Raw genomic sequence first — 24757 nt, forward strand, 5'->3', positions numbered from 1 at the left:
GTAGTGAATTCAGCAATCAATCAGCAGTCAAGGCAAGGCACTCCAAATTTAATGTTTGTATTGAATTTTCTGGGCAGGGGTAAGATGAGGCTGAGGGTTCTCTCTCTCTCTCTCTTTCTGTTTTTCTCCTGTCTCCCATTTAACTGTTGGAAGATTCTCAATGTGATACATCTGTGAGTGAGGTAGATGTGATGCTGAGAAGTGGAAATGTATTAAAGCTACTGGATTGTGCAGGTGACTGACTAGGAATCCCATCCAAATGCTGCTCTTCTCTTTGGCCTGTGATAATGCTGAGACAGGGAGAATTTCTCCCCAACTGCAGAACTACCAAGGCCCTGTTTCTGCTTCTAGTGTTTTGATTCCAGTAGTTAAGATCATGTTAACAAGAACAGCACTTTCTCAAAGAGAAAAAAATCTGTTGAATTCTGTGACAATGACATTTGCTTCATTGCAATGAGGTGCACCATGCCAGTGTGTGTAAAACAAGCTGCAAGTGGCAAAGCTGTCATCCATGCTTGCACAAAGGCCAACTTCTAAACCAGCAGCAAACGGTCAAAATGAGAGCCTTGTGGCTCAGATCAGAGATGGTGGTGCTGGTTGCTAGGGCAGCATGAGCATTATTGAAGGATGGTGGATGAATGGAATGCATTCAGGAATTTGGTTACTGGTGGATGGAGAAGAAGCTGGGGAAAGCTTGTGGAAGGTCACTGAGCCATCACATGTGTAATGGGAGTTTTTAGAGGACAGAATTGAGCCCTTTATTGTTTTCAAACACAGCATAGAATTGAACAGATGGGGCCTATGCACAAACCAAAGATGCCACAGTGACCTGCAGTGATGATCACAGAGTCTCTGAATGGGTCAGGTTGGAAGGAACCACAGTGGATCATCTGGGTCCCATCGCCCTGCTCAAGCAGGGTCATCCCAGAGCACGTGGGACAGGATTGCATCCAGATGATTCTGGAATATCTCCAGAAAGGGAGACTCCACACCCTCTCTGTGTGATCTGTTCCAGTGTTTGGATTTCTTCCTCATGTTCAAGTGAAACTTCCTGCGCATCAATTCCTGCCCATTGTTGGGCACCACTGAGCAGAGCCTGGTCCCTGCTCTGACCCCTCCCTGCAGGCACTGACAGACCCTGATGAGGTCCCCCTGAGTGACCCAGCAGAAGTCAGGATCTCCAGGCACTGGATCTGCCCAGGCAACGTGCACAGGACTGCTTTGTGGTTACCCTAACTAGAGCTCCCCATTTGGATCCAGTGGCCTGTGCAAGTTCTTCTGTGCATGGCATCTTGGTTATAAGGGCTTTTTGTTTGCCTTTCTAGAGAAGTCTGACCCACCTCACAAAGACAGGCTGTTTCTAGAGGAGTGCAATCAGGAGGAAGTACCTGCAATTCCCTTTCTTTTAACTTCACCAGTTAAAAAGAAATTACTGTTTCACATTGCAATACTTATCACACCAATCAATCCTCAAACATAGAGCACCATGTGTGGGATACCTGCTTACCACAACTGAGAAACTTTAACTGGAGAGGAAGAATTGGGGATGCTGAAGATGAATCTCACAGCAGCAAGGGCCAGGGAAGCAATGCTTGGGAAGCTCAGAAGAAGGGAAGGGAAACAAGTTGTGGAGGTGCAGTGAAACTGGTGTTGCTCTAGTTATATTTGCTGATAGATCACTAAATCAATTCACAGTGAATTTGTACTCCCACCTCATGCATGAGCCAAAAAACCAGGTTCTTACCTGTTCCTTAGAAAGTGCCCTGTCTCTCTGGGGATTTTAATATTCACATTATTCCTGGCATCAACATGCTTGCCAAAGAAACTGCATTTTCTTGGACAAGCATCTCTTTATAGTCTTCAATACAAATATGGGGGTCAGGTCACATTGTGTTGGTCCTTTATTCTTTACTCTGCTGTACCTTGCACAGACAAAGACAGAAGCAATAATTCTTTGAAGTTATTAAGCAGCATTCTCTCTGGAAATGTTGACTTAGATTTACAGAGATAGGGCAGGGAACCAACAAAAGCTGCCACAAAGCAGAGTGAGCAGCAGGGCTCAGTAAGATAGGAATGGATGGAGGAAGACTGATACAAAACACTCATTTTCTCTTTCCTTATCCTTCAAGTCTGGCAGGGGAAAAAAGACACACCAGAGGAAAAGGGAATCTCTCATATGCCCTGGGAGACAGTGAGACAAGTCTGGAATTCCTCCCTATCAACCAGGCTATGATCAGCTCTGCCATTCAGCAGGACTCTGACAGACTTTCCAGGTAAGTGAAAGTCAGATCAGAATTGGCTTTATGAGACAAAATCCTGTTTGTGTGGTCTAACACAAGGACCCCGTATCCATTCTATTGCTGTTCATGTGAAAAAGAAACCAAACTTGACCAGCATTAGAACAAGAACTTGTATGCACAGCTATGTTCTCCTTTGCTTGCCCCTACAAAACTTGTTCCAGAAGGTGTTTCATCCTGCCATGTAAATACTGCTGCCTTTGTGCATCCTTAGGTTAAATTTTGATTCAGAGCTATTGTATTGGAACGAAGCTGCCTGACTTCTCTTACAAGTTTTTAATCTCTCCAGTTTCATTTTAATAAGGCTAAATGTATGTGTTTAAATGCAAAATTCCTAAAGCACTAAAGCAGACTGAAGCAGCTTTTGAGACAGAAAGCAGCCATCTGAAAATGCTGATCTACATTTCTGGCTAGGAAGGAGCAATAAAGCAGCTCTGTGCTTTCCCAGCATCAGTTCACTCCAGCACCAGTTCACAGCACAGGGCTGATTGGATTTTCACTGATTGCCAGCAGCCTCCAGGGGCCAGCTGCTTTGGCAGCTGGACACCAGCCAGCAGTAAAGTGGCCCTGGCCACCAGCCCCTGTGCTGATGGCAGGGGAGGGAGTGCACAAAATGCTGCAGCAACTGCTCAAGGATTCCTGAAATGGGGCAGAACACCAGCAGCTGCCAGCCACTCCAGTTTCAAGTACCCAGCATACTGCTGCAAAACTGTCCTCCTTCTTCGGGGGATCTTGTTCCATGTGTGTGAGCTCCTTTACATTTCTTTTCCCTTTATCTTGTTATATTGGAAGCAAAAAGTGGTTGGCTGTAAGGAAAAAAAAAACCCTCGATATATTTGTTTACTTTCTAAAGTCAAATCAACCTAAATTTTGTTTGTTTTCTACATGTATGCTAACTTCCTCTTAATCCAGGGAATGAAGTCAGTAGAAGGATACTTGTAGTCCCTCTTTAACAATATATGAGGTTATTTTAAGGGCCAAAGTGTTTTTTCCTTTTGAATGTCATGCTTTGGAGGAAAAATAAAAAGCCTCTTTTCCAGTATTATAAGCACACTTAAATATTGTTTTCCAGTTATTACTAAAAGTAGCATTCTCACACTAAAAGATTTTGCAAGGTAGCTATAGGCTAATACAACAATTAACAGCAGCCTTACATCAAAAAAAAATTTAAACAGGCAGCTGTGTGTACTTCAGCAGATTTAATAAATCACTTGATAAATTACACTGCTGTAGCTAAGGTGGGGGAAATTGCTTCAAAGAGTATTTATCCAAATGTCATCTTTTTGCAACAAACCTTCTGCAAGCCTCCAGTAAAATCACCTTTTTTGCCTTTTTTTCTCAAACTTGTGTATTAAACACATTGCTAAAGCTCTGGCAAAGAAATGAAAAATGCTTGTAAAGATACATTTTTTTTTTTTTTAATGCTGTTACTGTTACTTTTCACTTCTTATTTCAAATTCTCATTTTTAGTAAAAATACAATATCCAGCAGTGCAGAACTGTTCTACTGTATCAACAGTGCTTAAATCTATTCAGTTAGCTGCCTTCATATATCTCTAGATAATTACTCCTGAAATAAAGTTTAACCATAAATCGTTATAGGTAAGGGGATTTGTTTGCACCTGAATTTATTTTTGTGATAGTTATTTGACCTAAGTGAAAAAGAGCTCCTCTATAAATATAAGAAGTGTCAATGAGTAGTTTGAAGATCTTTTCATCCTTTTCAGTTTTCTTATTAAACCTAAACATTTTACACAATAACCTACTCCATTGAAACCTGTTCAAGATGTATGCTTTGATAATTACTATAAACTTACTAAAAAGTTATTCAAAAGAAGACAATGAAATGCCATATTTTGCACATTTTCAAAATTTTTATGTTAAAAGATGTCTTTGCTAACCACAACTGGGTTATGCCTATTCAGGAGGGATATATATGCCTATATATATCCCTCCTGAATAGGCATATATTGCAGATATTTTCCAAGAGTGTTCCCATAAGTTCAAAGATATTGTTAACAAATTCTTAAATGGAAAAACATCACATTATAAATAGGTGGCTTCTTTCCTTCACCTATGCACACACAGAAACAAGGTAAATATGGAAAATGTTCTTTCTAAATATATAAACACACTCAGATGTAAAATCTAATGCTTTGTTCACCTAGACAGGTGAAATCCTGAGCACCTCTGGGATCCTAACATTTCTAAATACCTCTGCTGTGTAGAGGAAACCTACACTTTAGAGCAGCCCTTCACATCAGCCTGTGTGCACTTCAAAGGTTTCTGCCTACCTTTTGAAGTGCACTATCCACATCCAGCACTAAAGCTTTTCTAAGTGGAGACTGGCAGCTGCAAAAATAGACTGTAAATCTGGTTTCAGCCAGACTGTAAGTAGATGTAAAGACGTATTTTAAAAGGTCCTGGGAGCCTGTCTTGATTGCAGTGCCAAGAATTTTTACCTTGACATTTTCACTCAGTAACTCCATTCCCCAGTGGCCCATCAGAAACCTCTCTGCTCCTCATCACCTCCCCTTAATGCTTCTTAAGACAAAACAGAGCTGGAGATAAGTCCCTGATGTATAGTGCTTCCAATGAAAGGCTGGAGCAAATGGTCAAGGCATTATGTGCAGATAAAAACACAAGTATTCCTTCCACATGCTGCTGTGTGGATGGCAACAGGAACAAGATAAACTCTCTGTGCTTGTGTCTGTAATTCTGTTATAGAAAGCAACTGCTGTGGACTGCGTTCTTGCATCCTTGCCCAGAAGCTTCCTCTGCTGCTTCTGTGCTCCACACCAGAGTCTTCAGTCCACAGCATTTTTAAAGTACAGAACAACACTAGGAACTTGGGAACCTAACTGAGTCACCTCTTTCTGTATCATTAGAAGTCAAAATGCTTTACAAGGTGTGATGGTGTTCACAGGGGTTCTTGGCTTGGGGAAGAGACGAGGATCTGGCTCCATGTTTCAGAAGGTTTGATTTATTATTTTATTATATATATTACATTAAAACTATACTAAAAGAATAGAAGAAAGGATTTCATCAGAAGGCTAGCTAAGAATAAAATAGCAAAGAATGATAACAAAGGTTTGTGGCTCAGCTCTCTGTCCAAGCCTGCTGACTGTGATTGGCCATTAATTAGAAACATCCAACATGGGCCAATCACAGATGCACCTGTTGCATTCCACAGCAGCAGATAATCAATGTCTAAATTTTGTTCCTGAGGCCTCTCAGCTTCTCAGGAGCAAAAATCCTAAGGAAAGGATTTTTCATAAAAGTTGTCTGCAACAAAACGTCATGCAGTAACTGACAGCCTTTTCCATAAAATGAGGCTTTATTATTACATAAACCATTTTGAGTGGGTGTTTTCCTCTTTAGAAGCAGATGGGATTTTTACAAAGCACCTAACAATGACCATCAACAGGAAAAACATCTCATTTATTGAGACTGAAAAAACAAAAGGACTTCTGGATCCCTCTTTCTGGGAATTGAGTTTAATGCTGTATTTAAGCCTGTTATGGTTTTCTATTTGATTGTGATGTTTGGCACAGTCAGAATCAGCATATACTGAAAATGCATAATTATTTTGAGCTAGATCACCTTAACAGACCTTTGAAGGAATGATGTCAGATAACTTTGTAATATATGGGGCCCACTTACATTGAGCCTGTCAAAATTTAAAATAGATGAGTGTGTCAGTACTGGTAGGAGGCTTGCCTTCTTCCTGGAAGACTATTTTATTTTGGTTTATAGAGCAAAATAGAAGGGAAAGCATGAGAAGACCATTTAAAACACTCTGGGTAAATCCAAAATATTTTAAAAATACCCAGTGAGGTTGAGAAGATGTTGAAGTGTTGTTGTTTTTTTCTAAGATGAAAGCAAGAAATTATTACTTTTGATACCTCTGCCAGTGGCTTAAAGCTCTTGCTCCTCATTCCTGCCTGATCAATATTTTAGAGAAACTGTTCTGGTTCCTTCCTCTGCTCTTACTGATTCCCTTTTTGGTAGTGCTCTATAACAGTGCAGTATTGATCCCAAATTAAAGCACTTGCAAAGGCAGTGTATTAAATTCACAGAAGCTTTGGCTTACTTTTCAAGATTTACTGAAAGGTTTTAATATAACTATGGAAAAACAAGGGTGTCTCTTTTTTTGTCTTTTATATTTAACATTACAAAATTCATACAGTGTTTAGTGCTGTACTGTTTTCATAGGAAGAAAGTCTTAATATTTTAACAGTACAGAATAGCTTACCACTGTTAATATTTACATTTTTAATAAGTAGTGTCCATGATGCCCAAGAGTAGCTACTGAAAATTAATTCTCAATTAATAAATTATTTACAATAAGAATACACTGGAGGAATAGTAACATTTAGCTTAATTCTTTGATTGCCATTCTGATAAGGCTGTAAAATCTAATAAAATTAATTTGTAACACAAAGCAAGCATCATAGCGTGTTTGGAGAGGTGGAACCTCTACACTAGAACTGTCTTGTCTAGAGCTGATTTCTAGTGTACCTATTGCATTCAGATGTTGATAGTTGAGAGTAATGGAGAAGTCATGTTGCTTTTTCCTTTAAAAAAAAAATTAATGTCCCTCCCAATCCAAATTATTCTGTGATACTCTGAATTTCAAGCTCATATCTGGAAATGCACATGCTCATGTATGTGCACATATGGGCAACATGCCCTGTGTAATTCAGGAGAGTTCCTCTCTCTCAGTTTGGCATTGTCTCTGTAAGGCCTGTGCAGAGATCAGCAGGCAGAGAGGGGAAAGTTAGAGAAGGAAGATATGGAAAATAACATCAGCCATGCCTGGAGAACGGGCTGTGGTTAGGATTTTACCCAACTCCAGCTGATTTTACCAAATTCAAGTGAGATGTGTCCCGCACATGTTCAGTGTTCCTGTCCTGTAGAGCGGGCGATGGTGATGAGCTGGGATGTGAGCCCAAAGCCCACACTGCTTTGCCAGGGGGGTTTACTAGAAGTAGTAGAATATCACAGCCCTACTCCTACTCCAACAAACCAGGGCATATCCAGAACCCAGGAAACTCCTCTGGCTTTCCTGGATGGCTTGAGCCCTTTCCCAGGGGGCTCAGAGACCTTGGCACAGAGCCCAAGACACCTGTGACTTTGATTTAGCCCTTGGAAAAAAAAATTACCAACCTTATATGAAGAATTACAAGCCACAGAAGTTTAAGTAGAATGCTAGTGAATTTATCACAGGGTGAAAAAGTAGATTTTTGGGGTTTTTAGAAAGGGGATTCAGGGGACAAGATGGAGGAATCTGGGCATGTCCAGCCTTTCTCCTTCTTATTCCTGGCCTCCATCTTCTGCTGTGATGTTGGCACTTTTGGAATGGTTTAGAGTAGAAGCTCACAGTCTAACATAGGTGATAGGTATTGGAAAGTAATTGTAAATATTGTACACGTAGTTTTTAGTATAAAAAGATAACATCGCCTGGAGGTGGGCAGAGTGCCTGTCTGTCCTGCTGAGCAGACCTCGGCTGGACAGGAGAAAGAATTTTATAGATAAGGAACAATAAACAACCTTGAGGCCAAGAACTGAAGAGCTCTGACTCCTTCTTCAAGCACCAGGCTGGGAAAAGAGACTTTCTAACACATCTTGGGGTCACTCTGACCAGCTGGAGATCCCACGACCTTCTCTTCCATGAGCTCCAGACACAACCGACCCGCAGCACCTGTTGTAGCCTTGCTCTCTCTTTAGCATGCGACTGATATACATATTTTTAATAAAAATATGCTTTACAACAAAGGAAGCTGTTTTGTTGAATAACAAGCCTGAAATAATCTCCTGTGTTAAGGAGAGAGGTTTAAGGATGAGGTACACCCTTGGACAGAAAGTAAATAGCTAAAACTTAAGCAGTGATTCACCACAAAGACAAGAAGGGTAGCCTCATGATTTGCACCATCTAAGATGTGTTACTGATACAGCCTGCAATGGAGAGGCTCTTTGGGGATGGGGGTCAAGATCCTTGATCTCCATATTCCCTGAAGGATGCCTCATAGAAACTTCGTAGGGTTGTTAAATCTCCTTTTCCAGGCTTTGTGCCTGCTGGAAAGCTTTGCTTATTCAGCATCTGGAGGTGTCAGCTTCAAAAACGATGGCTTAGCCCAGGGGCTTAGCAATTAGACCCTGATCCATTAAGATACTCTGTTTAAGAGCTCTCTCAACTCACTCCTTGCCCCCTCCCCAGTGCAGCAGCAAGGAAAGTAACAGGGCTTTCTGTAAGGAGTGTGCATTTCACCTTAATGGCATTTCAAATGAAATATGCAGTTAAGCAGATTTCATATGTGCAGGATTCCTTCACATTTCAATTGGTTTTAAGATTTCCTTCTATTCTTCAAGTCTTTACTTATTCCTTGTTTTTTCCTATATTTTATAACTAATGTTTTAGTATTACCTTTAGAATTGGTTTGAAATTTTCCAATCCTGGTAGGTATTTTTTTGCATTGCACAAAAATACCCACGAACTGTGGACCATTTCCACAAGAGATACACTATCAAAATTCATGATAATTCTGGTATAGCAGGATAAATCAGCAGGCTAGTCTTAGTCAATTCATCAGAGAGAAATTGATTACAAATATGTGTCATTCATTTATGCTAATAGGGGGTTTCTTCATTCTGAAAATTGGTGTCTCAAACTGGGCTATGTTTTAATAAGCATAAGCAAAATGCTGTCATAAAAAAATAATAAAAAATATTTTAAAAAAATACTCTCATAAGTTCCAGACATGGTGTGATTCTTGGAGTTTTTCTGTGCAGGGCCAAGAGTTGGATTTCAAAGATCCTTGTGGGTCCCTTTCAACTCAGAACATTCTGTGATTCTCTGATTCCATTATGAGGTTTTACAGCTCATGAAGAAAACTCATGACCTTGGGCATGGCCTACAGTGATGAAGCCCCAAATGTTCTTATCATCAGGGATATCTCAATATCCTTCCTTGAATCTATTCACAAATAAATGTCATAACCTGGAAGGGTAAAATACAGAAATTTTATTTTAATGGTGACATTTTTGTTGGTACCTAAGCAGAATATGCTGGATGTGGTAGGTATAGATTGTCTGTGGTTATAGCTGTGACAACACACACTGTGCCTGGAAACACTGATGTTTCCCAAAGCCCCCCAGCTGGAAAGATGGCTCAGCCTGCTCTGGATTGAGCATCATCCTTTTCCCATTCCCTGCTCTTCAGGAGAAACAAGAATCTGTAAAACCAACAAGTGTCTAGAGCTGAACTGAAACAGTCACCTCTCTGTTGAGCCCTCAGTGGGTCACAGAGAGGCAAACACAAAAGTGCTTTAATCTCATTTGCATTTTATGTCATCAAAATGGCTCTAAGGGTGAACACATTGCGCTATAACTAATCCTAAAGTTAAAAAAAGTAGGGCAAGCCCTGCAAAAATAATCATATTAGAACTGAAGTGATGAGATATTTGCATTTAAGGAGGATCATTTTGACATTCTGAGCTTTTATTCTGCATTCCTTTCATGCTTTGAACTTTTCACTTATAGCCAAGAGGGTTACAATCTTTTTTCTTCCTTTTATGCTGTTATTTTATGCAATATTTGACCCCATAACCTGGAGTTCAAGAAAAATGTTCTGTATTGCAGGGCACATAATAAAATTGAGGGAATTATGTTTTTTAATAAAGCCTTTGTACAAATTAATATTTTTGAATGCTGCAAAAAAATGACACACGTTTATATGTGGATAGGAACATGTGTACATCCATATATGAATGACTAATGACTGGACATTGTGGGTACACACTTGTTTTCTTGAAGTCTCCAAAATTCTCTCATTCATAGCCTAAAGACTATATTTAGAACTTTTGTTCCTGGAGTGCAAAGTGGTTTTGATCAGATTAATTTTTTTTGGAATTTTATTTCATTGACTAGTTTAGTACTGGGTGCGTCCATGAAAGGTTTCTTGCACATTTTCTTAATTTGTTTTAGGAGTGTGAAATATAGGTTGAGTAGTCATTGTTCTACTCTGTCAGTTTCTAAACTCTGTAATCTTTTAATAGTCTCTTCAACTCGTATCTATCCTGTTCCTAATTCCTCATTTTACTGCCTTGGTAATGTGATTCTAGCGCAGAGAAATCTCCACCTTCCTCACTTTTTAAAGTCAACCCAACAATGACTTATCTTTTGTTATAGTTCATAATTTCCTTTTAACTAGATTTATTTTTTTACTGAACTTTCCTCTGTGCTCAGTTAGAAATAAAATATTACAGTAGAAACAGCTCAATCCGTTGCTAAACTCTAACCCTACCAATACCTATTACCAAACCTCAAATACAGAGTAGGGAAAATTTAGGCTGACCTAAGTGCCACAAAAGTAGTGATTCTCCTGAGTCAGTTCCAGAGCCTCTTTCTAGGGGCCACTGAGAAGAAAATAAACCTTTTGGCTAAATATCACCTTTAATCACTAATTGCCCTGTTGGTTAAAGACCCCACTGCATCACAACAGGTTTGTTCAGAATTTCTTTCCTGGTTGTAATCCCATTCCCTTTTCCAATATAGTGTTAGGAAAATGCTGCAATACAATTCCTCTTCCTAAAAATTCTTCCAGTTCTAGCTGTTGCCCGAATGATAAAGGACACAAAACTCGGATAAGTTTTGTGCGGCGCTTTATTGAAGGGTCCGGGGGCCTGCGGACTAGCGTCCCCAAAAACAGAACCCCGAAATTCACACATGGGTGTTTTCCTTTTATATACATGAAATTCATAACAAAGTCTCCAAGGAACAATGGCCCTTCGCCAAGTCTCCAAGAAACAGTGGACCTTCGCCAAACTACGGACCCTTGTAATACATTCCCTAGTTCACGAACAAAATCATAAATCTTCTACCTGTCCTATTGTATGCTATCCCCAAACCGGTTAGTCTTCTTACTCTCCTACCCTGGCTTAATGTTTATTAGGTTTCTAAAGCTACTTGCCAGGGTTACACAAAACTCAATCACATAATATCAACGGCTACAAAATTATTTTTACAAACCAATTCACACAAAACTCATAACTAAACTATAATAAAACATTTTGCTAAATTTCATTTCTTTTCCAACATTTCCCCCCTTTTGAGCATCCTTCAGTCCTGCTGCAAGGATGCTCAACCAACGGTATTGACAGTAACATCTTCATAACAAGGTGGGGGATGTTCTTCGTTCTGCCACCCATGGGTCATCACCTTCAGCAACCGGATAGATCGCTTCCTTTCCTTTTCGATCACACCTAAAAGGCATCTGTATACAATCCATATAGTCACCAAAAATACCAAAAGCATTAGTACATACTGTATAACGGAAGTAATCCAGCCAGACAGGTGAAGCCCCAACGAATCAAATACTGCTCCTATCCAATTATGCTGTGCTTCCCTTTCAATTTCCTTGGTTTTTGTTTCCACTTCTGCCAATTGGGAAATATCTTTCTCTACTTCAAGTGTAACATTTGGAATGTGTACACAGCAATGATCTATTCTCCTACTCAGGTAACCACAAACTCCCTGTTCTTTTAACAGTAGCAAATCCAATGCCATTCTGTTTTGTAAGGTCATTCTTGATGTAGCTTGCAATTGCAAATTTAGATCTTTAAATCCCTTCTTAGTAGCTGCTGCCAATCTTTCTGTCTGTCCTAACAAGTTGTTGAGCATTTCCCTATTTCGATATGTTGCTATCGGAGGGAATAATGACTCTAATATCCACCCAAATTGTACTCCTGTGCCAGGTTCATGCCACTGCTCCTCTAGGGATTCTTCCCTCTTTTTGAGTCCTTTCCTTTGAATCAATCTATTCTGCTTCCAGTATGGACACAACGTGGGAACCCCTAGGGTAATTTGTGTTACTGATCCATCTAAAGATAAATGTGTGGTCCACTGTCCGTGTCCCAACACCCAGACTAGATTTCCAGGACTGTGCACTGTAGTATAGCTGCAATCTATAGGTCCATCCATGGAGTCTCTGCTAACCGTGTGATTATACCCCCTACACTCACATCCCCATTTTAATGCCATTTTCACCGGTACCAATCCAATTCGGTCTTCCGGTGTATCACATGTAAAAACCTCAGTACAATTCCAATCCTCTTTCTGCGGTCTGAACTCTCGGGAAGATGTAGACGTGATGATGGCCCTATAATGTGACTGATTCTTTACCCCTGACCATTGGATGCACCATTGTACTTCCCCAAGGTAACTATAGTGTTCCAAAACACTGGGTCCCCACAATGTCTTCCAACTTTTCCAGGTATCAAAATTCTGTGTGGATATTCTGACAACTCATCTCATTTCGTTGGGATTTTGTTCTTATTCGTACTGTATTGCATGGCTCATCTACTGGGGTTGCAATCAAACACCTCCTGGTATTTTGAATCCAACCAAAATGATTTGGTTTCATTTCACATTCCTCTTTAGTCATAGCCCGAGTGGTCATGCACAAATCCCTCCATACCTCTACTTGTTTAGGAACTGACTGGCAGGACCATGAAACATTCTTGAATGATTCAGGCATTTTGGTTACCGGTATTATTCCCCAGGGAATTGGTTCACCTGCAGCCTGTGGTAATGGCAGACAAGCTGTTATTTTAGTCACGTTCTGCATGATCCCAAAATCTCTAATTAATCCTACCACTAGGTTTTCCTGCTCAGCATTTCGTTCTATTGTATCATTAGCCTCCCGTCTTCTCCTTCCACCGTGTCCCTGTGAGGATGACATCATTCTGTCATGCCTCCACCATGCATTCCCTATTCTAGGATTAGTGACATTCAACCACCCACAACCTTTGCCTCCCTTCTCTTACTAGCTCGTCCCGTCCTCTACTCTGTCTCAGGTCAGTTCCCTATTTTGTTTCCTCCCAGCACGATCTCTTGTCCATGGCAAAACACTCATACTCACTCTTTTGTAATCAAAACTATCCCGTATTTTGACCAAACATGTATATTCTCCCGTATCATTTGTGGTTACCTTAGTAAGATTCAGTACCGTGTTTCCTTGTTGTTTATCCTGATCCCAACCGACTTCTGTCTTGCCTCGGCTTCTTTCAGCCCCCCGTTGCCATATTGCAATAACTTCACTGGCCTCAACTTTCTGGCTGTGAAACATAACACAAGTTAATTGAACATCTATCCCTTCCATGGCTGTAACCTTTGTTTCTTTAGCCTGTACTAAAATAGACCCTTGAACGGGTACCAGTCTCATGATTACTAGCAGCAATATAATTAAGAAGGCGGCTTTGCGCGGAAGATCATCCGGGTTGGAGACACTATCTGGGTTTCCCATTGGAACGGTGCCTTCTTTACCCTGGTGTAATGGATCCAAGCGTCCATCCCCTGGACCTTCACTGCCGTGTAGGTCGTCATCATCACCTGGTGGGGTCCGCTCCATGATTCCCGTAGCGGATCCGTAATCCACTTCTTGATGTACACTTGGTCCCCAGGCTGGATGTCGTGGACAGAGTTCTCCAGCGTGAGGGTTTATTCCACTGTAACGTATTTCTTAAAGAATTCAAAATTTATTAAGTGACATAACATACTCTGCAATTGCCTGATCCCCACTCGCATGTACCTCCCCTTTTAATACAGTTGCATGATATGGTTTGCCATATAGTATCTCATATGGACTTACGCCTGCCTTTTCCCTCGGTTTAATTCGAATCCTGAGTAGGGCCAAAGGCAAAGCCTGAGGCCAGTGCAGTTTAGCTTCCTGGCAAATCCTTTTGATTTGTCCTTTCAGAGTGTGATTCATTCTTTCCACCTGCCCACTAGACTGAGGTCTCCAGGGAGTATGCAAATTCCAGGTTATGTCTAACATCCGTGCTAATTCCTGCACTACCCCGGCTATAAAATGTGGACCCCTATCTGACGACAATCCTAAGGGTACTCCAAATCTTGGTATTATTTCTTTTAACAAGGTTTTTACCACCTCCTTAGCCTGATTAGTTCTACACGGAAAAGCTTCTGGCCACCCTGAAAACGTACATACGTACACTAACAAGTATCTGTATCTTTGTGCCCTAGGCAATTCAGAAAAATCAACTTGCCAATAATCTCTTGGTTGTGGCCCAATTTGCAACTTTCTCATTTGTATTTGTCTCCTAACTACTGGATTATTTTTCAAACATACCGGGCACATTGCATTAACTCTTTTTGCCATTGTTAACATCTGATTAGAGATTATCTCATTCTTTAAAAATTTTACCAATGCTTCTGCCCCCCAATGGCATTTATTATGTTCTGATTCCAAAATAAATTTCATTATGCGAGTCGGTACCACTATTTGTCCCATCGGCGTAACATACCACCCGAGCTGATTCCTCTGTGCCCCTAGCAAGTTTATTAGTTTTCCATCTTCTATTGAATATTTGGGCTCCTGATTCAGGTACGGGGTAGCCGGATTTGTTCTTACCGGTACCAATGCCATTTGAGTCCATACTTCCCGTGCCACTTGCCGTGCTGTAACATCAGCAAATCGATTTCCTCTGTAAACTTCTCCTTCTGCATTCTGATGTCCTCTAACATGCATTACTGCAACTGCTTTGGGACTATGTACCGCATCCAGTAGCTGTAGCACTTCCTCCCGGTGCTTGATATTGGTTCCCTGTAAATTCAAAAGCCCCCTTTCTTTCTATAACGCCCCATGCACATGAACCACACCAAAGGCATATTTAGAATCTGTCCAGATATTAACCCTTTTGTCCTTGCTCAAGTACAGAGCTCTGGCGAGTCCAATCACCTCTGCCTTCTGGGCTGAAGTTCCAGGTAACAAAGCCTTTGCTTCTATTACCTGATCCGATGTTACCACTGCATACCCAGCATAGCGAGTCCCATTCTCAACAAAACTGGATCCATCAGTGTATAGTTCCCATTCAGGGTCTTCCAATGGTTCATCCTTTAGGTCGGGTCTGCTGGCATACACTTGTTCAATTACCTCCACGCAATCGTGCACCAGTCCCCCAGCCTCCTGGTCACTGCGTAAAAACTCTGCTGGATTAACATGGTTAGTAGTCTTTATTTCAATATCATCCTGTTCTCTCAGGATAGCCTGGTATTGCAACATTCGACTTGATGATAGCCAGTGACCCCCCCTTTTGCTCCAAAACAGCCATGACCATATGGGGAACAAACACTTTCATTTTTGCCCCCAAAGTCAATTTCCGGGCCTCCTGAATAAGGATTATTGTTGCTGCCACGGCTCGTAAACACGAGGGCCACCCGGAACTTACCAAATCCAGTTGTTTAGAGAAGTATCCTACTGGCCTCTTCCATGATCCCACCTTCTGGGTGAGGACTCCCAATGCCAGTTTTTGCCTCTCATTTACATATAACTGGAATTCCTTGGTCAGGTCAGGGAGTCCTAGGGCTGGGGCCTCCTTTAGTGCCTGCTTCAATTCCTGGAAGGCCTTCTTTTGTTGTGTCGTCCATTCCAACCGATGCTGCTTCAAGGCCTCATACAGTGGCTTGGCTAGGAGACCGAAGTTCATGATCCACAGTCGACACCATCCCACCATTCCTAGAAAAGATCTCAATTCCTGATGGTTGCGAGGCAAAGGAATAGCACATATTGCCTCTATTCGGTTAACTCCCAAACGTCTCTGCCCTTGTGTGATCTCACAACCGAGATAAATAACACTATTTTTGATCAATTGAGCTTTTTCCTTAGAGACCTTATACCCTGCTTGGCCAAGCATATTAAGTAATTTAATTGTTAATTCCACACACATGTCCCTTTCCTTAGTGGCCAGAAAAATGTCGTCCACGTACTGCAGGACTACATACAAGGATGGAGATATTGTTACCTGGGTTATCTTCCATTCCTCCAGCTCCTTGGCCAGTTGATTTCCAAAAATAGTGGGGCTGAGCTTAAACCCTTGTGGCAGTCTGGTCCACGTAAGCTGCCTCTTTCTCCCAGAATCAGGACTCTCCCACTCGAAGGCAAAATATTTCCTACTCTCTACTGCCAGTGGGATGCAGAAGAAAGCATCTTTAAGATCAATCACAGAAAACCATTTAAACTCCTCCGATACAGATGTTAACAATGTATAAGGATTAGCAACAACTGGATGTATGTCCTTTACTATTTCATTAATCGCTCTCAAGTCCTGTACCAAACGATATTTACCATTAGGCTTTTTCACTGGAAAAATTGGAGTATTATACTCCGATTCACATTCCTGTAATATTCCTTGAACCAAAAATTGTTTAATTAACGGGGCTACTCCCCTCCTTGCCTCAAGCTTCAAGGGGTATTGCTTTACCCTCACTGGTCGGGCCCCTTCCTTAAGTTCCACTTTTACTGGCTGGGCAGCTTTAGATTTCCCGGGGACCACCGACTCCTACACCCAGGGTACTACAGCCTGCTCAATTTCTTCTGGAATAGGAGAGGCATCTACTTCCTTAATCACAAAAATGCCTGCTATTTGTTCCTCAGGTATCTCCAATTTCACCCTTCCCCCTTCAAATATTATTTTCACATTAAGTCGGGACAATAGGTCTCTGCCAAGAAGGGGTGTGGGGCAATTTGGCATATACAAAAATTGATGATCCAATTCCTTCCCCCCGAAAATACAGCTTAGACCAATTCATAGTCTTAGGTATTCCTGTTCTAATTCCTTCCACCAACAATTCCTGATATCGTTTTACAGCCCTTATTCCTCCCGTAGAGTTTGGATCCCACCTGGGTTCCTCACTTGGCACCAATTCATCAACTGTTTCATTTAGTTGTCGCAACCTAATCTCCTCACGAGCCTTTTCTCTCATAGCTTTAATAACCATCTCCTTTTCTGTAGAATCCATTATAGTATCCAATAATACCTGTAAATCATTCCAGTCCGGATTCTGAGTTTTTATCACCATTTTAACCACCCTTGCTACCCTTTCGGGATCCTTCCGGTAACTTCCAGCCGATTGTTTCCATATTACCAAGTCCCCTGGAGAGAAAGGCACCTTTATAAGTATCCTTTCTCCCTGTGGTCCCACAGCTTCCCTTAACGGCGCAATTAACTGTGGCCCCTTCTGCCCCTTCCTTCCTTGGCGAGTCCGCTCTGCTAACGGAGTCCTTTTAATACTTTCACTCTTTTCAGTATCACTGTCACTCTCACTAGATGCCCTTTTTATAGTTACGTCAGCAGGAGGAGCAAAAGGTACCTTAGGAACAACCGGACCCCTCGGAGGTGCTACACAATAGGACAAATCTTCTTCAATCGGGGGATACAAATCACGCTCCTTTCTTTCTCTACATCCAACACACCTGCTCTCATCATTCATCTGTAAAACCAAAATACCACACTCCTTTTGCCATTCTTCTTTCCGATATAAAACGAAAAACAAATCTAAATATGCTATTTCATCCCATTTCTCATTCCTCCTTAAAAAGTGCATCAAGGATTCCATTATCCCCAATTCCAGTGTACCATTCACTGGCCATCCCACTTCCCCAATCTCATATTCAGGCCACCAACGGTTACAATAATCTATCATTTTGCTCTTATCTAACTCTTGAGAAAAGCCTTCGCCTTTCCACCTTTTCAATATACAACCTAATGGCGTATTTCCAGGTATTTTTCCATTGGCCTGCACCAAAGTTTTAAAAGTTTTAAAAGACATCATATTACAGCCTTTAATTTTTTTTTTTTTTTTTTTTCTATTCCACCTTTAATCCCAATAAACCAATATACCTTTTCGCCGTCCTTCCCCAAGAAAAAAACAATAGGAGGTGAATTCCGGACCTGCGTACCCTAGACGTCTTATGGCCGGAGCCTAGGCTTTTTCCATTAACCACCAAACCAAATCCAATTATCACCTTTTTCCAATATAAAGCGCCTTCGGGCTTACCTTCTGCAGTCGTCCGACAGGCGCAGGGGGTCGGGCACGACCCGATGACTCCTCCGAGAAGTGCTCGGCGCCGGCTTGGAGTGGATTGAGATGCGAGCCGCCCCAGGTGCCCTTGGAGTCCTGCCGCAGTCTCCAGAAAACTGTTGCCCGATTGATAAAGGACACAAAACTCGGATAAGTTTTGTGCGGCGCTTTATTGAAGGGCCCGGGGGCCTGCGGACTAGCGTCCCCAAAAACAGAGCCCCGAAATTCACACATGGGTGTTTTCCTTTTATATACAAGCAATTCATAACAAAGTCTCCAAGAAACAGTGGCCCTTCGCAAAGTCTCCAAGAAACAGTGGCCCTTCGCCAAACTACGGACCCTTGTAATACATTCCCTAGTTCATGAGCAAAATCATAAATCTTCTAGCTGTCCTATTGTATGCTATCCCCAAACCGGTTAGTCTTCTTACTCTCCTACCCTGGCTTAATGTTTATTAGGTTTCTAAAGCTACTTGCCAGGGTTACACAGAACTCAATCACATAATATCAACGGCTACAAAATTATTTTTACAAACCAATTCACACAAAACTCACAACTAAACTATAATAAAACATTTTGCTAAATTTCATTTCTTTTCCAACATAGCAACAATCAAATCAGTCATATTTCAGTGGTGCTCCCTGCTCTGACACAGCTGCTGTCCTCCACAAAGATGCAGGAAAAGTTCCTCACAGATCTTTACAGATGCCAATTCCTTGCACTCTTCAGAAAACAACCCCAAATACACTCAGTTCCAGTGACACAGAAGAGAAAAGCAATCACAAGAAAGTTTCTCCTAAAGTTATTGGCCACTGGGACTCAACCCAGTGGGAATTCAATAGGAATTGCTCCACTGATAGCAAGAGGTAATAAATCCAAGGGCTGTGTGATTTCTGGAGAGCTCAAATCTGTGCAGCACCAGAAGTGTCTATGCTTCTTTTCTTGACACAGAGAGAGCAGGGGCCAGAAATTACCTGCCAGTCCTCCACTTCAGAAAAGAAATGCTGAAATTCCCCAGAAATCTGTGCTAGAGATGTGCACAGTACAGACAAACAGAGTTTTGCAACCCAGTAAACAAGTAATTTCTGGGTTTTGGAAGTAACTGATGAAGACCAGGAAAACATCTGGAAATTCGCAGGCCAAGATACTTCTCCATATATGCAAGATTTGTAACATTTTCACAGGGTGAGATCAGCTGTGATTTAGGAATAAAAATAGTCCTGTTCAGGTTTTGAGGGATTTTTTTTACACTAGCATGAAACTTCTGAACATTTCTAATGAGCCTGGATTTTGTTTCACCCATTGCAGCTTGTTGTTATCATAGCTTTCGTTAATAGAAGCCAAAAATTTAAAAATAAAATAAAAAGTGTTTATTTAAATATTTTGTGTAGTGGTTGGTCAAGCCTTCATAGTTTCTTTATAGAATGAACACCTTTTCCTTCCTGTACTGAACTTAGCAGGAGCTCTCTTGAGCACAGCTCTGTCAGATTATTTGAAGCCACAGAATCTGACCAAAATGAAACAACAGCATGTCTTCACAAGCTACTTACTTGCATCTATTTTTAAAAATTACCAGTTAAAAATGCAGTCAAAAATTAGAGTCCTTTCAAACAATTTACCAATTCCTACTTATTTTCAATCCAAAGAACTCCAAGTATTATTCACCCCTTCATCTGATCAAATTCATCTGCAAATATTGCTCTTCTCCTCTCTGCCAGGTGAGTTTCTGTGATAAATGTCTTTTATCTCTGCTGAAACTTTGGTATCCATCTCTCTCCTTCTAACAAGAATATATTTTAAGAGGCACATGTCTTTCCACAAAATGAAATCTGCAGCTGAGATCTCCAGCAATTTATTGTGTGGAGCATATTCTATTATTCTTCACAAAATCATAGTTTTACGTGTGTATATTTTTAGCACATCACAGATTTTGTTGTCATTGTTGTTGTCCCTCTGAATTTTCTGGTCAGTGTGATAGATACTGGGGCCTGTCAGAGGGTGAGAGGAAAAAACTTCTTAACTATAGGCTAGTTTGTGCCCTACCCTGGATTCTGGGAAAGAAATTTCCTAATTGTGGCATCCTTACCCTTATCCAGCTTTCCCTGGGTTGGATTGCATTCAGGACAATCAGGAACATGATGTTTTAAATAACATGTTTCAAACCAATCAAGGGGAATGTCTGATGAGAAGCAAATCCTACAGAGATGGGGCAATGCTTTTTTGAGGCCAACTTCCCCCTTTCCCCATAAGACACAGCTGCAGAGAAACAGGGTCCAATGGCAGTCATATCTCTAGAGGTGACTGTGGATCACCAAGGACCCCAAAATCCCCCAATTTTTTGGGAACTCTCCACCAGATAACTGCACATGCATCATCTTGTACATCTTGTACAACATCTAGTGTTGTGCAAGACCCAAAGAACCTCCTTCCTGAGCAGGCATCTGGTTCCTACAATAATTTTGATATATATAACCTGATGAAGTCTTCTTTTCATGGGCCTCCACCCCCAATAAATCAAGGCAAATCATTAGTCCAACCACAGACATCAAAATTGCAGTGATCAAGTCTTGTCTCTTTTGGTTGATGGTATCCTTCCCCTCCACTATCTATCTATCTATCTATCTATCTATCTATCTATCTATCTATCTATCTATCTATCTATCATCTATCTATCTATCTATCTAATCTATCTTTCTTTCTATCTATCTATCTGTCCTTTCCTTCTTTCTTTTTTTTTTTTTCTTTATGGTATTCTCATACTTTTCTAGAAAAGAACCAAAACAGCCACTACCTCCTTTCCATTCCAATCAAATTGTTTTAAACCAAACCTGCCTCATTGACACCAGTCAATCCTTGTTGTTCCACTCTAATCACCTCAAGGGATTAATTAACAGGAAGTTCAGCTGCCCTAAGAGGCAGGTCATTACACACAAGGAAATCTTTTGCATTTCAAGGGACACTGCTGTTTGCTGTCCTCAAAAGGGCAGGACTTCCCACACCAGCACAAATTTCCCATGGGATGCAAGCAAAGTGACTGGGCACAAACCTTTTCCCAGTTAGCTGACATGTGGGATGTCTGGGTATTAAAAGAAGACAGAAATGATGGCTGTGACAGCCAAGGTGCTCTCATCCATGATCCAACACCTGGCAGAGCCCACAGCAGCACACCATTTCACTGATGTGGCACAGTGCAGGGGGGTGTTGGTGTGATGGAGGCCACTTGCTGCTGATCATAAATAACCTTACACAAAGACATGGTAGGTGTCAGCATAATCCTCCCTTACTGAGCACCCCAGGGGAATGAAGGGATTAAAGGAAAAACAACAAAAAAAGAAATTATCTCAGCCAAGGTTTGAAAGCAGCTGGAGAATCAAGGATGCAAGTGAGAGAATGTTACAATCAAGTTTGCTCAGGCAACCTTAATCCACTCATTGTTCATATGTTTCCATAGCTCAGACCGAACCTCCTTTTTCCATAGGTAATTTCCCCTTTAAATTGTGCAGAATAGATCTCCTGAGTAACAAAGTGATATGCAGTTATGTCTGCAAAATGCTGGACAATCTTTCTGCATCTGTTGAAAGGAGTGTAATAAACAGAGCAGACTTCAGGAAGGGAATGAACAATATCCTCCTAAATGTTTCTGCATGATGTTCAGTGAATTACTCCAAGGAGCATTTTTACAAGCCTTGACCAGTTCAGACCTTCTCATTTTCCAGCTGGTCAGCTTGCAGTGTGGATAGAAGCTTTGCAAAGTGCTGATCACTCACTTTTGCAACTGTAGTTGATGGGATAAATAATTTTAATATCAACTTACAGAGAAATTAGTGGGATACAGGTCTTAAATGTTAATGGACCATGTCATGCTGACAGCAGTGTGCAACTACATTTCTAACCCTGGGCCCACCTCAGGATGTTATTCAGACCTATACACAAAGGGCTTAGCAGTGCCAAGTTTCCTGAAAAGTCAGGTTATGTATGTCATACTGAAAACTAAAATTAACAATCAATTTCCTCCTCAGTCTCAATTGTCTCATCTAAAAAAAAAATGACACTAATAGGAGCACCTTTGCTCAAATGAGTAGAATTAAAGTTTATTAAAGGCTGTGAAACACTCACCAAAATTTAAAAAACAATATGTAAATGGTGACACTCAGAAATGGAGATAAAATTAGTGATGAGAAAGATTGCTTTAGTTTCAGTGTTCCTGTCAGACTTTCCTTTAGGATTCTGTGGATAAGAAGAAGTACAATGATTTAAAGAGGACAATAGGGTTTTCTGAGAGTGGTGTTGAGATGGCTCTGCTGGCCTGTTCCTAACTTGAGGCTTTTTGTTCTTGTAAGGCTTTTACAGGAGCAGCCCCACCTTTGGGCAAGAGAAGCATGGAGCAGATTCTGGACATCTCCCCTCCTTAAAGGTCATCAGCATGCACCCCACTGGTACCCTGGCAATGTAGGATGCTCCTTCTCCTTCTTCCTAAAGGTGCCTCTCTCTCTCTCTGCTCTGCATGAGCAATTGTGAAAATTAAATGTTTGTTTTGGTTTTTTTTTCATAGCAGAGACATATGAGAAGCACATATGAATGCAACTCTTCTTTGCCATTTGTTTTGATCCTTTCTACTAAAATGTAATTTTCTGGGGATTTTTTTCCTGGTATGCCATTTCTGGTATGGACAGTTTCAGGTAGAAGGGAGATGTTTTATAACTGTCAGCTTAAGTAACTTTTCCATCATTTTTACTACACCTTCTGGTAGGGTTTTTTTCCCCCCACAAATGATACTTCTCTCCTTATAGGAGAGTTGGCACCTCTTTACAGCAGTTCTTGACTTTTTTTTGTGATTTCTGCCAAGCCAAATTTCACAGTATATAGGAGCAATAAATTCTGTCCCCTAATAGATGGCTGGAATTGGAATAGATGTTTCAATTTTAACCTCTACCCCCATCAGCATTAAGAAGCGACTGCTTGCCAATATAAACCCCACAGTTACCACAGCTGTTTTCCTACTCAAATGTTGACTAAAGATGAGCTTCTCAGACAACATTAAAAGGACAAATGATAGCCTGTTAGGGAAATTACTGCATTCTGCAGCAGCAGTGTTCCCTTCTGAGTGACTGGTCCCTGAAGCTGGAGCAATAATTAAATCACTGTAAGATCTGTGTATAAGATAGTTCTCATAAATGCCCTGGTATTTGCCGGTATGATCAGTTTAGCTTTGTCATTGTCATCCCCATGGGCCTGCACTCAGCCACATCCTACTGCTGCTGTATCCAGCTGGACAGAGAGGGAATTGAGGAGCATTAATTGTACCTGGTGTCCCCCTCCCTTTTCACCCCAGTTGTGCTTTTCCTACCTCATCTTAGCCTCTTGAATGGCATTTCTGGGAGGAGACAGTGCCTTGTATAGGCACAAAGAAACACCAAGAGTATACAACCACTACGACTGGAAACATCTGTCTACATGCTCACTCTGACCATGTTCACAGGGGTCTTAGGATGAGGGAAGAGACGAGGAACTGACTCCATGTTTCAGAAGGCTTGATTTATTATTTTATGATATACATTACATTAAAACTATACTAAAAGAATAGAAGCAAAGGTTTCATCAGAAGGCTAGCTAAAATAGAAAAAGAAGGAATGATAACAAAGGCTTGTGTCTCAGACTCTCTGTCCGAGCCAGCTGACTGTGATTGGCCATTAATTACAAACATCCAACATGGGCCAATCACAGATGCACCTGTTGCATTCCACAGCAGCAGATAACCATTGTTTACATTTTGTTCCTGAGGCCTCTCAGCTTCTCAGGAGGAGAAATCCTAAGGAAAGGATTTTTCATAAAATATGTCTGTGACAGTTCAATACCCTAAAATTTCATCCCTTTTTTATCCATAAGTCTGTATTGGCTTCTTGTTCACTTCCTCTGTCCTAGTACACAGTTGTATACACGCACACCTAGCATCTGATGCTCCCCAGCATCAGATCCTCATCCTGCTCTGCCGAGGGAACATCTCCTGTGAATATTCTCCTGGCTGGTTTTGCTCCAGGATGAACTTCCCACTCATTCACAGCCTCCTATTCCCACAGCAGCTTTTCACCCCCAAGTCTCAATCCTTAGTAGCAGCTTTTGTGTGACTCAGGGTGGTGTTTTGTGCTCTTCTGACCTTTTCCAGACAGCTTTGGCTGGTCAGTTGCTGAGAGATCCAACTGGGTTGCTAATCACCTGTTTTCTGGTAATTCTGTGCAGCAACAGCTTACATTGTTACCCTTTACTACAGAACCAATTCTCTCCTATAAAATCAATAAAAATATGGGGCTATGGATTAAGAGGCCAGGCAATGGAGATGGGATAGAATATCAACTGTATTTATTCATACATTCCAGATACTCTTGGCTCAGATATTATTCTTAATTGTATATCTTCTTCTGAGGGATCTCTTTGCTTTATCATAGTGGGAATTGACTCAAATTTTACCCATCCCCCATAAATTTGTTGAAAAACTGTAAAATAACTAAGGAGTGATTACACTTTGATTTAATCCTGTCCCCAACATGGAGATGCTAAAAGTTCTGAAAAGGAGCTTTCAGCTGC

At 41.1% G+C, this 24757-nt stretch overlaps 1 protein-coding gene and 1 long non-coding RNA gene across 2 annotated transcripts; both read right to left on the minus strand.

Moving 5' to 3' along the window:
* Nucleotides 1–12622: 12622 nt before the first annotated feature.
* On the minus strand, nucleotides 12623–13645 carry LOC135443145 (uncharacterized). Its single transcript, XR_010438840.1, has 3 exons — nucleotides 13622–13645; nucleotides 13287–13413; nucleotides 12623–12878 (listed from the first exon to the last, which is right to left on the minus strand). It is a non-coding gene; the product is annotated as an uncharacterized LOC135443145 (long non-coding RNA).
* Nucleotides 13646–13683: 38 nt separating this feature from the next.
* Nucleotides 13684–18409, minus strand: LOC135442267 (uncharacterized). Its single transcript, XM_064701878.1, has 6 exons — nucleotides 18152–18409; nucleotides 16961–17584; nucleotides 15460–16653; nucleotides 15105–15362; nucleotides 14727–14918; nucleotides 13684–13803 (listed from the first exon to the last, which is right to left on the minus strand). The coding sequence occupies exons 1-6, from the start codon at nucleotides 18407–18409 to the stop codon at nucleotides 13684–13686; spliced, it is 2646 nt and encodes an 881-aa protein (XP_064557948.1).
* Between the last annotated feature and the right edge of the window lie 6348 nt (nucleotides 18410–24757).

This window comes from Zonotrichia leucophrys, chromosome 1, assembly GCF_028769735.1.
Source record: "Zonotrichia leucophrys gambelii isolate GWCS_2022_RI chromosome 1, RI_Zleu_2.0, whole genome shotgun sequence".
In the NCBI taxonomy this organism is placed as follows: domain Eukaryota; kingdom Metazoa; phylum Chordata; class Aves; order Passeriformes; family Passerellidae; genus Zonotrichia; species Zonotrichia leucophrys.